Source organism: Primulina tabacum, chromosome 6 (genome assembly GCF_025594145.1).
Source record: "Primulina tabacum isolate GXHZ01 chromosome 6, ASM2559414v2, whole genome shotgun sequence".
Taxonomy (NCBI): Eukaryota; Viridiplantae; Streptophyta; class Magnoliopsida; order Lamiales; family Gesneriaceae; genus Primulina; species Primulina tabacum.
The window spans coordinates 27,216,376-27,233,301 of record NC_134555.1 but is presented as its reverse complement, the minus strand read 5'-3'; the positions used below and the strand labels follow the sequence as shown (position 1 = coordinate 27,233,301).

The following is a 16,926-nucleotide window of genomic DNA, read 5'->3' as shown; positions in this document are numbered from 1 at the left end:
TAGGATGACACAGTTCTTATTTGAGCAAGACAGGTACTTTCCTTTACCGTGCATTATTCCTTATGTCAAGGCTAGGAAGCTCATGCATAGCGGGTGTCGGGCGTTTTTAGCAACTTTTATATCTGTCCCCGAGGCACCCAGTCAGTTAGCCTCAGATGTCCCTGTTGTTAGAGATTTTCCAGACATTTTTCCTGAGGACGTCTCTGGTATGCCACCCGAGCGAGAAGTGGAGTTTTCTATTGAGGTTATGCCAGGTACGGCTCCGATATCAAAAGCGTCGTACCGATTAGCGCCGACAGAGATGGCAGAACTTAAGAAGAAGATTCAGTAACTTCTGGATAAGGAGTTCATTCGCCCGAGTTTCTCACCATGGGGCGCGCCAGTCTTATTTGTGAAGAAGAAGGATGGCTCTATGAGGCTTTGCATTGATTACTGGGAGTTGAACAGGGTTACAGTGAATAACAAATACCCACTTCCGAGGATTGAGGATTTGTTTGACCAGTTGCAGGGAGCTTCGATATTCTCCACGATAGATCTGCGTTCCATTTATCACCAGTTGAGGGTTAAAGATTCTGACGTTTCCAAGACTGTTTTAGGACTCGTTATGGCCACTACGAGTTCCTTGTGATGCCGTTCGGTCTAACGAATGCGCTAGCGATCTTCATGGATCTCGTGAATCACGTATTTCAGCCGTATCTTGACCAGTTTGTGATAGTATTCATATGCGACATTCTCGTCTACTCCAAGAATCAAGATGATCACAGCAGACATCTTACCACAGTGTTGCAGACCTTGCGGAAGCATAAGTTATTCGCAAAGTTTAGTAAGTGCGAATTCTCATTAGAGAAGGTGGCATTCTTAGGCCACATTGTTTCTAGCAGCGGTATTGAGGTAGACCCAGGGAAAGTTGCAGCAGTCAGAGATTGGGTTGTGCCGCAGAATGCATCAGAGATCCGTAGTTTTCTTGGGCTAGCAGGATATTATCGAAAGTTTATTCGGGGATTCTCCTCTATTGTCGTTCCACTCACATCATTGACCAAGAAGAATGTAAAATTTGTGTGGAGCGATGAATGTCAGAAGAGCTTCGATACTTTGAAGCAAGCTCTTATCTCAGCACCAGTTTTGGCCATGCCGTCAGGGCCCGGTGAGTTTGTTCTGTATACCGATGCATCGAAGCTCGGTTTAGGCACTGTGTTGATGCAGCATGGGAAGGTGATAGCATATGCTTCTCGACCGCTGAAAACTCATGAGAAGAATTACCATACCCATGATCTAGAGTAGGCCGCCTAGTTTTTGCCTTGAAGATTTGGAGGCTTTATTTGTATGGAGAGAAGTGCCAGATCTTTACCGACCACAAGAGCCTCAAGTATTTCTTTACGCAGAAAGAGCTGAACATGCGTCAGAGGCGTTAATTGGAGCTTCTGAAGGATTATGACTGGGACATTAGCTACCACCCGGGTAAAGCTAATGTAGTTGCGGATGCATTGAGTAGAAAAGTCACAGTGATGGCTTATTTGACAGTTTCAAGACCTCTTCAGACTGAGATGCAGAGGTTTGGTCTAGAGACTTATCCTCGAGGTAGAGTTCCCCGTCTGTCTACCTTGACTATTCAATCCTCTCTTCTAGACCGTATTCGCAGTGGTCAGTCAGCAGATGACCAGTTGGCAAAGTGGAAGCAGAGAGATGAGGCCAAGGGCAGTGTCTTGTATACAGTGAGCGACGGTATAGTGAGATATCGAGACAGGATATGGGTTCCTTGCAGTGATTCTCTCCGAGCAGATATTCTATCATAGGCCCATATGTCGTCGTACTCTATTCACCCTGTGAGTACGAAGATGTAAAAATATCTGCAGTTATTGTATTGGTGGCCAGGAATGAAGAAGGATATCAGACGTTTTTTATCCGAGTGTCTGACTTGTCAGTTAGTGAAGGCAGAGCATCAGAGACCAGCAGGTTTGCTCAAGCTTCTTCCCATTCCCGAGTGGAAGTGGGAGAATGTTACCATGGATTTCGTGACCGGTTTGCCGAAGTCAGTCAGAGGGTCAAATGCTATCTGGGTGATTGTTGATCGTCTTACCAAATCAGCGCACTTCTTGCCCTTTAAGACGACTTTCACCATGATTCAGTATGCAGAGCTTTATATCCGAGAGATAGTCTGACTTCATGGTATTCTAGTTCTATCGTATCTGACAGAGACCCCATATTCACTTCCTCATTTTGGAAGAGTTTGCATTCGACGATGGGTACGAAGTTGCTGTTTAGCACAGCTTTCCACCCTCAGACAGATGGGCAGTCAGAGCGAGTTATTTAGATCTTGGAGGATCTTCTCCGGGCTTGTGTCATTGATTTCTCAGAGAATTGGGAGTCGAACTTACCATTGGTAGAGTTCACCTATAACAACAGTTTCCAGTCGTCTATAGGTATGGCACCGTATGAAGCACTGTATGGTCGTAAGTGTAGATCTCCTGTTCATTGGGATGAAGTAGGAGAAAGATCAGAGTTGGGTCCGGAGATTATTCAGCAGGCTGCCGATGTAGTAGTCAAGATCCGTGATAGGATGAGGACTGCTCAGAGTCGACAGAAAAGCTATGCAGATCAGAGGAGGAGAGATTTAGAGTTTGCCGTTGGCGACCATGTTTTTGTTAAAGTAGCACCTATGAAGGGTGTCATGCGATTTGGGAAGCAAGGAAAGCTCAGTCCGAGATTCATTGGACCATTTGAGATCCTTGACAGATTTGGGACGCTAGCTTATCGCGTGGCTCTTTCGCCGAATCTGGCCGGAGTACACAATGTGTTCCACGTCTCTATGCTGAGGAAGTATATGGAAAATCCTTCGCATGTCTTGAACTTTGAGCCGTTGCAGCTTGCTCCGAACCTGTCCTATGAAGAGAGACCAGTGCAGATCTTAGACAGCTAGGAGAAGAAGCTTCGGAACAAGCTGGTTAAGCGAGTTAAAGTTTAAGCGAGTGAAAGTCAAATGGCTTATCCATTCAGAGGAGGAAGCTACGTGGGAGTCTGAGCCAGAGATGAGGAGTCGGTATCCCGAGTTATTCGGTGAGTTTTAATTTCGAGGACGAAATTTCTTTTAAGGGGGGGAGGGTTGTAGAACCAGTAAATTAGACTACGTATAAGCCATGCATAATTCTAGTATTTAGATATGATTTTATTGCATGAGAATTTAAATGCTTTTCTTTAAATTTAATTATTTTATTGCAGTAGTTTAATTGTTATCTTTTCAGTTAATTGAGTGAGGCCGGACTGGAGTTGGAGTTTTAGATAAAATTTAATATTAAGAAATCATTCCTAAAATTTATTTAAGATAAATAATAAGTTAATTTAATGTAAAAGAGTGTTTAAGGAATTATTTAAGTAATTCAAATATTTAGCCATGCATGCAAGATAATGTTATGCCATAATCAATTTATTAATTCATTAAAATATTTAAGGGGTGGATAAAACTCTAAAGATTTAAAATACATTATCTAAGCAATATTTTCCCTCCCATTATCAAAATTTTCGGCCACTTCACTTGTAGGGATTTAATTAATTGTCAACCCTCAAACTTTGATATCTTTCCCTATCCATTCATGATAGATAATTCCCTAAATTTTATTTACCACCAATTAATATTTAAGCAATAATTTTACCATATTTATCTAGCAACATTTCCCTCCTTTTTAAATGATAAAAATCGGCCACCCAATTAGGAGATTTAAAATATATTGTCAACTCTCCATCTTTATTCTTTCCTTAACCATTTCTTGGAGATAATTCCTTCAACTTTAAATCTTCAATAACTATTAATTTGGCAATATTTCACAACCATTTATCTAGTAAAAAAATAGGCCACTTCAATTTGAAAGATTTAATTTTTGGCAACCCACCATTTTTTATATCATTCCTTATTCTTTTCTTGGGAGATAATCTCCTCACCTTTAATCTTCAATAATTAATCATTAAGCAATTTTCCTACCCTTATTTGACATGAGGAAATCGGCCACTCACCATGAAATCAAATCAAATCATAGCAATTTCCTTATCTCACAAACACTAGGATAGAAAAGATTTTACCTTGCCATTTAAACTCTCATTTAATTGATAACCTTCCCATTCATTCCTAGACATTTCCCTCACCCCATATTCTCGAAAACTCTGAACATTTCAGCAAGAAATTGTGAGTCCCCAAGCAAGGTAAAACAAGAGAGAAAGTGAGAAAAGAAGAACACTTCGTCTCCTCCGCGCCGCATCGTTGTTTGTCTTTTGTTTTCTTCAAAACAAAAATCCAGGCATGTATATGTTTTTATTTGCTCCTCATTGAAGTCATATACTGATTTTTAACATCTCATGCGCATGATTTTTAACCATGAAAACCGAAATGCATGACAACAAGTTTTGAAGCATGTACAGAATTTTCTCGCCTCCCTTGTGCACTTCACGTTTCTGCTTGGTTTTGATGGTTCAGGGGTTGGATCACGTCCAGGCTCCCAAGGCTGCATTTAGACATGTACTAGGACATGTTAGGATCATATTGGTCCATTCGTTCAAGCCCCATACACGCTAGAAAGTTAGAAACGACAGCAACTCCTCCATATTGTCACAATGAGTCTCGATTTTTTTTTGTTTGCTGTCAAGGGAGAAAGTTTCTGATCTTGGCTGCCCTAGGGGCTATAGCCATGGTTAGAACACCTCCTTATTATGTCTGAGACGTGACCAAGTCAGCCTTTTGAGGCTTGGTCCACGATGGAATCGGTTTTTAATCAAAACAAGAACAGCCCCCTTCGGCCCTTCATTTTTCCTGCATGTGTACTTTCGAGTATTTAGTGTGGTGTAGATCTTGGTTGGCTTTTTAGCCCTTAGCCACGGTTCATACCATACCTCTTGATGTCTAGATCATGCCATGGTCAATGAAATGACCACTGAAACGACACGTGGCAGCAACGGAAGCAATACACCCCACGCATGCAAGGGTGCCTCTCGGGTGGGATTTTTCGGGTAATTCATGGTGTGGTTTGGATTGTGGCTGGCCTAGGGCCCTTAGCTATGGTTCAAACCATTCCTTAGGATGTAGGTAAGAGGTTCTGGTCAGTGGTTCATGCCCCAATGGCCATTAGCCTCGCAAACGACGCAATGGAACGCTAACACTGCTGATGTAATTTTGACAGCAAGTGTGCTGCGGTTCAGAGGTGAGTTTCGATTTCTCGGTTGGCTTTTAGCCTATGGAATTGGACTGGACAGTACCTCATTGAGTTAGATAGGCTGTGTTTTTGGCCGTTTGTGATTCGGTTAAGTTTAGAGGTCGTACGAGAATTTACGGTGCAATGTGTCAAAGTGACTCTCGAAAGAGCGTTTCATGTTTTTGGCCTCCCTTCACCAAAATTCGAAATACTGAAATTTTAGGAGCATCATTTCATCATTTTAAGACTATTTTAATCATGACTAGATGATGGTTTGATGTTGTTTCGGTTTGGCACGGAGTCATGATTAAATACTAAGTCATTGGGCGTAATTGTCTCGTTTTTTTGGAGTCAATTACAAAGTTTGGTCAAGTTAAACCATTTGCATATTTTTCAAGTTAGATTTGGGTCACAGCGAGGCTGGGAACGATCCAACCCATGTGATAAAATATTACAGGATATTTAATTATACCATTTAATTATATTACGTGCATAAAAATATAAAATATTCATTTTTGATATTTATGCGATATTGCTTGTGGCCACTTCACTCTCATGGGATTATTACTTCACCCGGTGGTCACTTACCGGTTCAGTTCAGTTCCACCCAGTATACTGTGGCATTAGTCTGATCTGACGATTATTACATCACCCGGTGGTCACTTACCGGTTCAGTTCAGTTCAGTTCAGGGGGCCACTTGCGTAGAACATAATCTCAACAGAAAATCATTACATGCTATTTTATGACCGGGCTCTACGGAGCAAACATTTAACTTACGACTTTCAGTTCAGTTATGCACGTATTTATAATTATTCATGATGCGATTTTCAGTTCAGTTATGCTAGTATTATAATAACTCATGACACGATATTTTCACTTTGCATGCGAGTTTATTATTATTAGTTATTATTTATGATATATGCATACTGAGTCGTTAGACTCACTAGACTTGATTGTTGTAGGTACTGATGAGGTCGGGATCGAGGGCGGGGACCAGTGAGCCATCTTGGGTCAGCAGTTGTGGAACCTGAGGACCTCATTTCAGCATTTACTATTTTATGCTCAAACATTTTACTTTTGTTGGATTATTTTAAGTTGTTATTTTGCAAACAAATATTTACTTCACTGCTATTTTGAATATTAAACTTTATCTATCAGTTGAACTATGAATGAGACATTTTAATTATTTAATGAGGCATTTTAATTATTTAAAAAAGAAAATTTGAATTTTTTTTTTTTGCACATTTTCAAACACGAATTTATGAGGCCTTTATAATAGCCATCTTCGCTGCGTCATATTCAACTCTTTTTGGGTAAAGACGTACTTCAAAATTTTATGGTCGGTGAAAATCTTGCACTTTTCCCCATATAGGTAATGTCTCCAAATCCATGTCTCCAAATCCTTAATGCGAATACTTCTACGGCGAGCTCAAGATCATGTTTAGGTAATTTTTCTCGTGAACTTTCAACTATCTCGGTGAATAAGCTATAACTCGATCATTTTGCATCAGAACTATGCTCAAACCAAGTTTCGAAGCGTCCGTATAAAGAACATACTCTCCTTGCCCTGATGACATCGATAATACTGGCTCTGATATCAAAGCTTGCTTCAACTTGTTAAAACTTTTTTGGCCGTCAGATCCCCATATAAAATTTGCATTCTTCTTTGTCAAGGCGGTTGTTGCGTATTTTCACTACCGCAAGTGTATGGTGTCAAGTTTTAGTACTGGTTTGAGTACAGATATCGATCCCACGAGGAATAATTATTTAAAACTGTATATTAATTACCATAATTGACATAGTTCATCTTTATTTAGAGAAATCAATTAGATAGTTTATGATCAATTCAGAGAAAATAACGAATCAGGGAATTTTTAGCACGCAGTAGAAGTTCAATGAATAGATCAAAGAGATAGGATTTCGTCTGGTCTCCCCTATGAAAAATTAAAATTGACTAACATATTATTAAATTTGCATCATGTTTACTAACCAAGAACTCGCAATTTTCCTATTCCCTTTTTCAAGTGATAAATAGAATTGTATTACCTATTACCGATTTTAATATGTCTATTCAAAATCACGTAACACGTAATAAATGCAAATAAGGTTCTCTTTATGGATTCGTCAGAGTTATACGTCTTTTGCACGTTTTAAACATCTGACGATGTGATTTCCCCTGTCCTAATTTCAATCTCCTCTCTAGAGTGTTAGATCTTAATTATTTGATCAATCAAATTATGCCCAGTAATTCAAAAGCATTAACGACAAGAAATCACAAATAAACACGATGAATTAATTCAATGAAAATTCAAAACGTCAATAACATAGGTTCAACCAAGACTACGTCAATCTCTAGACAATAAAATTAGTTCATACTCGAATTTAAATCGATACAAAACCTGTTTTTAATCATTAAAAATGTAAGAGTAAAGAACCGAATTAGAAACGTGTTTAGGAGAGATGAAAGAGCGTCTCCGTGTCCGGATTCAGCGTCTTCTATCTCCGTTTTTCGCATTTCGTGCTCCGCTCTCTGACTTTTGCTCCTGTTTCTCGTATGAACGGCTGTCCATCAAATTCCAGAAACTCCTTTCAAAGCCCACGACTAAACCTATTTAATTCTGAACATTGTGCTGCGCGCATATGTGCGACCAAGACTCGCGCATATGCGCGGGTCTTTCTGTGTGTTGGGAAACCTTTTCTTATGCGCGCACATGCGCTCCCTTTCGCCGCGCATATGAGCGGAGTCCTCTGTTCTGGGCTGCTGGAATCTCTTCGCGCATATGCGCCCCTTGTCTGGCGCATATGCGCGAGGTTCTCTGGTCTTTCCTTATGTCTCGCGCGCATATGCGCACCTCTGACTCGTGCATATGCGCGGGTCTCACTGCCTTCAGTGCTAGGTTTGTTCACACTTCTTCTCCTAAGCGCCATTTTAGTTCATTTTCACGCCTATGTAGTAACATTACCTAGATTCCTACAATCACACCAAAAATAACAAAAACGCATAATTCCGCCCAAGAAAACTAACAATCTATATGAATTATAAGGATAATTTAAGTGCCCAAAATGCACTTATCAAATCCCCCCAAACTTAAACTTTTGCTAGTCCCGAGCAAAAATAAAATAATAAAAAAAAACATTAGCTAGACTAAACTTAACACATCCTAAAGAATGTAACTGAACGAACAAGAGTTGTGGAAAAAAAGGATAGCCACTAGCCTCAGAGATTACAATCCCATCATATTGAATCAAACACATGCTATATTACTCACAGTTCACGTGCGTGTGTGTTTTGCTATTCTCGTTAACCCATTCCATATGCCAAAATAAGTTAATAAGTTTTTATCTCATAAAATTCTGGACTCATTGACACACATGTAATTAACAAAGTCATTGAGATACAAGTTTACCTTCACAAATCAACAGGACTTATAGGGTATCATTTGGCTAAACAAGATGGCAATGCAAAGGACATAATTAACCAAACAAAATCCAATACCATGAGATGTGCACGTGTACACAATCAAATTACCTGTTTATCGACGGCATTTTTCAAGTGTCCATAGGCTTAACTTTGGCAACTCTTCTCCACAAGTATATTGGGTACATGTGACTTGGTTAATAGGTCTTTTAAGCTTATAACATTAGACTACGACTAATGGTTACAAATGAAGATAGGGAATCAAAAGTGAGAGAAACAAACCAATTTATTTTTCCACACGCTTCTCCCGCTTCCTCTTGTTTCACTTCCACTTGCCTTGTCACAACATATTCACCATTGTTTCCTCTTTTTCACATCAACACGTCATACTCTTTTATTCTTTATTCAACTTTTTCCCTCTCCCTTTTCTCAACATTTTTTTTTCTTTTCATAGAAACTCATTTCTTTCTTTTCATCTTTTTCCTCTTTTCGATGATATTTTTACACGTGCACAAGGGAGAAGAGCTTTTGTAGTGATACACAGATTCATTTTCTCTTAGTTTTCGGTAGGTACTACTGTATATGCTCGAAATTTGGTAGTTGACGTAGGGATTTAGAATTGATACGGATGGGGGCTCTTGTGTGCCTTGGCACACTCCATTCAATTTTCATTAAGCTCAAACATGGGACACTAGGGCCTTATACAATGTTATGGGTAGGCTTGAAAGGCTCAAACGTTCCAAAAATTGCCTAAATCATCCCTAAATCACACAATACCCGTATCTCGCCTCGAAGAGTGCCAAACCAAGTTCTACACTACTTCAATCTACCAATCAACAAACACAGATAGATCATGCATTTGGAGATACTCAAACAGAACAAATCACCCATCTCATTCTCATTTAGGCTCAAAGGGCTAGCAATTGACAAATTATTAAAGGAAAACAGGCTCAATGTAATTCAAAGATTGCCTGGATCATCTTTGTGTTAGTGAACACATAACTCAACAACAAGTAATCAACATGCAGGTTTTAGAGTCCATTCACAAATCAAATCACAAATCATATGAACACTCTCTTGACATCGGAAGTATCAACAAGATAGCAATCGTGAATTAGGGTGTAAGTAAAGATAGCATGTATTTAGACTCATAATCATGGACAACATCTATGTCGGGTCAAATCTCATCATTGATTGGCTATTATCTTAATTCCACAACTATTACAATGTAAGCACTAAAAAAATGGGCAAATAAATAAATTTTTTTATCAATATCACTACCAACTCAGTAAAAAATTGCACCCACACTAAAGCATCAAAATGTTATCACACAACATCGTCAAAATGTTATCACACAACATCGAAATCAAATCACCCCCCCCCCCCCCCCCCAAAACTTTAAGTATGCATTGTCCTCAATGTATAAACAGGAAAGAATGGAAAAATCATACCTCCCACAAGGAGCGTCAGTGCTCGTTGTCACCATCATCGTCATCCTCATCCATCTTCAGGGGTGGGGGCTGGTAAGGGGCATGTCCGGGGTACTGGGGTGGCCATATCGGTGGCCTGGGAAACATCGGATCCTCTGGACCTATAGGTGGAAACCGCTGAGCAAGCACGGAAGTGAAGTCCATCATATATCACATAAAATGGTCGGTGCGGAACTGAAGTGAATCCAGCACCTAGCGCTGCTCAACCAGTAGCCTTCTCTGGTCCTGCATCTCGTTTTCTAGTCGCCAAAATCTGTCTCCCCTGCGCTGTCTGGCTGCTGCAGGTTGTGGTGGTGGTGGTTGTGGCTGTGGGATCTCCTCTTCATCCAGAAACTCATGGGGAACATAGGAGGCTGCTCCAAAGAAAGCAACAATGGGGGCCTTCACCTTTAGCACTGTTTCATTAGGGGCCCCTGATATGCCGGCCTGTCGGCATAGCTCGGTAATTATATGAGGACAAGGAAGAGCAACCATGGCTAACCATGTGCCTGCTCTCATAATCGATCCATAGATGATTTTCCCCAAATCAACCGATTTTCCCATCAAAATGGCATAGACCAACGCAGCTTTGTCTTTTGTCACATCGTAATAGTGTGAGGACGGCAGGATCCGGGCTAATACAAGGGATGTCCAAGCACTTGCGTTAGGGTCCATGTTGGTTTTCGTTAAAGAAATAGGCCCGCTCGAGCTCATTTTCCATGCAGCGCCGGCTTGACATATGGTCCGGATGAACTCTATATAATTAACATCCGCTTCGAGAAATTCATTGTACTCGTCATGGTCGAGGCTGGGAATCTGACATATCATATTGATCGTACGAGAGTCGAACAACACCAATTGACCTCGCACCAAGACTTTAGACTCCTCATGCCGAATTCGGAGGTTTGCATAGAATTCTCGGACAACCGAGATTACGGCATCCAAAGGGTGTTGTGCAAATTCAACCCATCCTCGGCATTCCAGTTCCTCTATTATAACACCACGTGGAATTGACAAATTGAATCCCTGTTCTGGGATGATGGGCCTTGTCATAGAGCTATCGTATATTTGTTGGGCCTCCTCATTCCAAAATCTGTGAGAATCAAAACTGGAGGAGGAAGAGGCACCCTTTTTCGATTTCGTTTTCGATGCCATGGAATGCAATACCGCGATGTCCACACAAATCAACCAACCGACAAACACAAAATCACAGATAATCGGATCCCAAACTTGCGTTAGAACACTATAATTTCACCACACCAATTAATCCAGTAAGCAATGCAACGTACAACCAGTCACAGAATACTTTAGTTTAGAACACCCACTGCACATCTCACAAATTCCCCATATAGAATGACACCAATTCTAACAAATCTCGGAAGATTTGAACAAAATTAAAATAAAAACCCTTACTTGAACCAGAGAGTGAATAGAAATCGGAGTGCGGTCGAAACTTTGGGCTGTGGGCGGAAGTGGTGGTCAGCTTTCGGCGAGATGAGTTGGCGGTCGGATTTCTGATGAGGGAGGCGGTGTTTTTGTTGAAAGGGCAGGCGGCTGTTTTTTTATGAGGGTTCGCGAGTCCTCTTTTTTCTTCATAAATTAGGTCTCGCGCATATGCGCGACCTAAATCGGGGCATATGCGCGAAGCTTACTGTTCTGCATGTTTTTTTCTTGTCTTCTCGCTTATATGCGCGCCCTGAGTGGCACATATGCGCCGATGTCTCTGCCTCCGAGTGTATGCGCCTTATCTTCTCGCGCATATGCGCGCCCTGCGTGGAACATATGCGCGGCCTCCTCTACCTTCTGAGTTGGGCTTCGCGCATGTGCGCGAAAATAAATCGTGCGTATGCGCGAAGCTTATTGTCCAACAATTTTTCGATTTTTTTTTTAATACCTGCAAAAATAAAATACTGAAATCAATAATTTAGTTAGAGAAAGTGAAAATCAACAAAATAAAGATTTAAAATAAAATAAAATAAAATCAAAACGAATGCTAAAATAATTGTGGGTTGCTTCCCACACAGCGCTTGGTTTATATTCATCAGCCTGACTTTCTCTACTCCTGTTCATGGTGGATCGTATGATTTCTTGGATGCTATTATTGCCACCATTTGACCCTTAACTTCCATGGGCATCTTTACTCGTTTCACATCAATGATGGCTCCAACAGTAGCCAATAATGTTCATCCTAGAACGATGTGAACGTTCTGACTATTCTCCATGTCAAGTACCACGAACTCTGCTAGAACCTTCAATTTGTCGATCAGAAGTTCAACATCTTCCACAATACCCAACGGTATCCTGACCGATTTATCTGCAATCTGTAAGTTTAGTCATGTGGGTTTCATCCTGCTCAATCCAAATTTCTCGTAAAGAGAACTTGGCATTATATTAACACTTGCTCCTGAATAACATATAGCTTTTTTCACCAATTTACGCCCTATTTCACATGGTACAACAAATTCCCCAGGGTCTTGCAGCTTCTGAGGAAGATTTCCTTGCCTCGCCTTACCATCTCCTCCAGTAAATGCCACCTCTTCCTGCTCTGCAGACTGAATGTTAGAGTGTAGGTTTTTGAGATCTTCAAGACTTTTTTTCTTTTGAAACTCAGCCTTCAATTGTAAGATTCTTTGGGGATAGGGAAGTAAATAAATATCAATGCATTGATCAAAATCATAACTCTTACTTTTTTTACCTCGATTCCCTTTGCTTGGAGTCGGCTTATCTTCCCAGCTGGGTTTATGATCAACTTTTTTCTCTTCTACTTCTATCATTCCAACCTCCTCAAGTTGTATGAAAACACCATTCACTTCTCTCATACTCTGGTCTGCATTCTTTGGTACTGCGCTTGACGGTTGAGATGTTAGTTGTTTTGTTATATGCCCAACTTGCAACTCAAGGATTTTCAAAGAAGCAACAATATTCGCCATGTGTGTCTCTAGGTTGTCAAGCCTAGACTCAGTCCTAGCCATCCTCTTGCCAGATTCAGCAACGAATGTCCCAACTAAATCCTCAAATGATGGCTTCCCCCCTTCCCCATTTGATGTATTGAAGCCCGGTGGAGGATTTAATACATTCTTATTGTTTGCATATGAAAAATTCTCATGATTTCTCAATCCAGGATGATAAGTATTAGGGGGAGGGTTACCTCGATATCCTCCGTAGCCTCCAACATTCTTGTTGTTGATGTATTGGACTTCTTCAAGAAAATTTGATTCTTCAACAACAACCGGTGCACTTTCAAACTTTCACCCTCTGCTGTGCTCACCTTGTTCATAGTTGCAAATTAGGTGGTTAGTGCAGAAACTTGGGCGGTGAACGATGTAATCGGATCCACAGCATAAACTCCAGCTGTCCTCTTTACTCCTGACCTCTCAGACGGCCATTGGTAGCTATTAATAGTCATCTTTTCAAGCAAATCGTAGGCTTGAGCAGGAGATTTGGCAAAGTTCGTGCCACCTACCGCTGCATCCACTGTTGTCCGTGTCTGGCCATTCAACCCATTATAAAACCACTCAATCTGCACCCAGTCTTCAAAACCATGATTCGGGCATCTCCTCAACAATTCCTTGTATCTTTCCCATGCCTCATAAAGCTGCTCAAAGTCAGTCTGCCTAAAAGTGCTTATCTCAATCTTCAATTGTTCAGACTTGGCGGGGGGAAAATATTTAGAAAGGAACTTCGTTGCTAACTCTTGCCATGTCGTAATGCTCCCTAGCGGCAATGATTGGAGCCATCCTCTTACTTGGTCCCTGAGAGAAAATGGAAATAAACGCAATCTAATAATATCATCAGGAACATTATTAATTTTTACCGTGTCTGTGATCTCCATGAGAGTCCTCAAATGAACGTGAGGATCAGAAGTAGCAGTCCCAGTGAACTGGTTTTGTTGGACCATATTGATCAGGGCAGGTTTTAGTTCGAAATTATTCGCGTTGATGGTCCTTCTTGCAATGCCAGAATTATGTCTGTCGTTTTTCTTGTTCTCAGCCATTGCTAAGATTTCTTCCCTTCTAGCTTTTCTTAGTCTTCTCGCAGTTCTTTCGATCTCCGGATAAAAAATAAGCAAGTCGGGATTTTGATATCTTCGCATGCACTGCAAAACAGCAGAGATTATAAAGTAGCAAAAAGATAATAAAATAAAGTCTAAATTAAAGTCAATACTACTTAGTGACGATATCAATATGCAATTCAATAGTTTATCCCCGGCGACGGTGCCAAAAACTTGTTGCGTATTTTCACTACCGCAAGTGTTCGGTGTCAAGTTTTAGTACTGGTTTGAGTACAGATATCGATTCCACGATGAATAATTATTTAAAATTATTTATTAATTACCATAATTGACATAGTTCAACTTTATTTAGAGAAATAAATGAGATAGTTTATGATCAATTCAGAGAAAATAACGAATCAGGGATTTTTTTAGCACGCAGTTGAAGTTCAATGAGTAGATCAATCTAGAGATATGATTTCGTCTGGTCTCCCTTATGCTAAATTAAAATTGACTAACATATTATTAAATTTGCATCATGTTTACTAACCAAGAACTCCCAATTTTCCTATTCTCTTTTTAAAGTGATAAATAGAACTGTATGACCTATTACCGATTTTAAAATGTCTATTCAAAATCATGTAACACGTAATAAATCCAAATAAGTTTCTCTTTATGGATTCGTCAGAGTTATACGTCTTTTTTACTTTATAAACATCTGACGATGTGATTTCCCATGTCCTAATTTCAATCCCCTCTCTCGAATGTTATATCTTAATTATTTGATCAATCGAATTATGACCAGTAATTCAAAAGCATTAACGATAAGAAATCACAAATAAACACGATAAATTAATTCAATGAAAATTCAAAACATCAATAACATAGGTTCAACCAAGACTACGTCAATCTCTAGAAAATAAAATTAGTTCATACTCGAATTTAAATCAATACAAAACCTGTTTGTAATCATTAAAAACATAAAAGTAAAGAACCGAATTAGAAACGTGTTTAGGAGAGATGAAAGAGCGTCTCCGTGTCCGGATTCAGCGTCTTCTATCTCTGTTATTCACGTTTCGTGCTACGTGCTCTTACTTTTGCTCCTCTTTCTCGTATGAACAAATGTCCTTCAAATTCCAGAACTCCTTTCAAAGCCCACGACTAAACCTATTTAATTATGAACATTGCGCCGCGAGCATATGCGCGACCAAGACTCGCGCATATGCGCGGGTCCTTCTGTGTGTTGGGAAGTCTTTTCTTATTCGCGCACATGCGCACCCTTTCTCCGCACATATGCGCGAAGTCCTTTGTTCTGGGCAGCTGGAATCTCTTCGCGCTCGCATATGCACGCCTTGTCCGGCGCATATGCGGGAGGTTCTCTGGTCTTGCCTTATGTCTCGCGCGCATATACGCACCTCTGACTCGCGCATATGCGCGGGTCTCACTACCTTCAGTGCTGGGTTTGTTCACACTTCTTCTCCTAAGCGCCATTTTAGTTCATTTTCACGCCTATGTAGTAACCATACCTATATTCCTGTAATCACACCGAAAATAACATAAAAGCATAATTCTGCCCAAGAAAACTAACAATCTATATGAATTATAAGGATAATTTAAGTGCACAAAATGCACTTATCAGCGGTCAAGGGTACCACAATAGAAGATAATCCTTTTATGAACTTTCAGTAGTAGCCAGCTAGTCTCAAGAAAATATGGATCTTGGTTACACTCTTAGGTACGGGCCATTCTTTCAATGCCTCGACTTTGCTCGGATCAACCTCAATCCCATTTCTAGAAATGACATGGCCTAAGAATGCCTCTTTCTCAAGCAAAAATTTGCAGTTGATGAACTTAGCATATAATTTCCTATCTTGAACTATTTCCAGTGTTGTCCTAAAATGCCGACTATGATCCTCCTTACTCTTTGAATAGATCAAAATATCATCGATGAAGACTATAACGAATTGATAAAGATATTGCTGAAATACACGATTAATGAGATTCATGAAGATCGATGGCGCATTGTTCAACCCAAATGGCATGACCATAAACACGCAGTGCCTATATCGAGTCTTAAACGCTGTCTTATGAACATCCGACTCCTTAACCTTTGATTGATGGTATCCCGAACGAATATCTATCTTTGAGAATATCGATGCTCCTTGCAATTGATCAAATAAGTCTTCAATTCTCGGTAATGGATATTTATTCTTGATGGTGACTATATTCAGCTCTTGATAATCAATGCAGAGTCGCATACTCCTATCCTTTTTCTCAACAAACAATACTGGTGCACCCCACGGAGAACAAATAGGGCGAATAAAACCCTTGTCAACCAATTCTTGAATTTTATCTTTTAGCTCTTTCATTTAGGCAGGTGTTAGACAATAGGGTGTTTTAGAAATTGGTACAGTTCTCGGCATCAACTCAATAGAAAATTCCAACTCACGATCCGATGGAATGCCAGAAATGTCCTCAGGAAAGACACTAGAAAAGTCTCTGACGATCTCAACATCCTCTAGCTTCTGACTAATAAGGGAATGTGATGTAGTAACACATGCTAGAAAAGCTTGGCATCCTCGTCTCATAAGCTTCCTCGCGCACATAAAAGAAAAAATGTGCGGCATTTGCTTGTTCCTCGCTGCCTCAAAGACAAAAGCTTTCCCACTATGTGGTCAAATAGACACTGACCTCTTCCAAAAATCTATCGAAGCTCCATTCAATGATAGCCAATCCATGCCAAGCATGATGTCGAATTCAGGCATAGGGAGTACGATGAGATATGCCTGAACCACATTTTTTTGCAAACGAATCTCCATATTCTTCACAATTCTCGTAGTGACCATTTGATCACCAGAAGGAATAGAAACTTT

The 16,926-nt window shown here is 40.2% G+C and overlaps 1 protein-coding gene across 1 annotated transcript; it reads right to left on the bottom strand.

Moving 5' to 3' along the window:
* Positions 1-13,348: 13,348 nt before the first annotated feature.
* LOC142550149 (uncharacterized) lies at positions 13,349-14,056 on the bottom strand. Its single transcript, XM_075659384.1, has 2 exons — positions 13,877-14,056; positions 13,349-13,657 (listed from the first exon to the last, which is right to left on the bottom strand). Exons 1-2 carry the CDS (start codon positions 14,054-14,056, stop codon positions 13,349-13,351), a joined length of 489 nt encoding a protein of 162 aa, XP_075515499.1.
* Between the last annotated feature and the right edge of the window lie 2,870 nt (positions 14,057-16,926).

Bases quoted from the DNA above. Each gene is read 5' to 3' on its own strand.
- LOC142550149 (XM_075659384.1), bottom strand. From the start codon at position 14,056: ATGGCTGAGAACAAGAAAAACGACAGACATAATTCTGGCATTGCAAGA. The intron at 13,658-13,876 runs GTAAAAATTAAT...GACTTTGAGCAG, and splicing joins TCATGGAGATCACAGACACG to CTTTATGAGGCATGGGAAAG.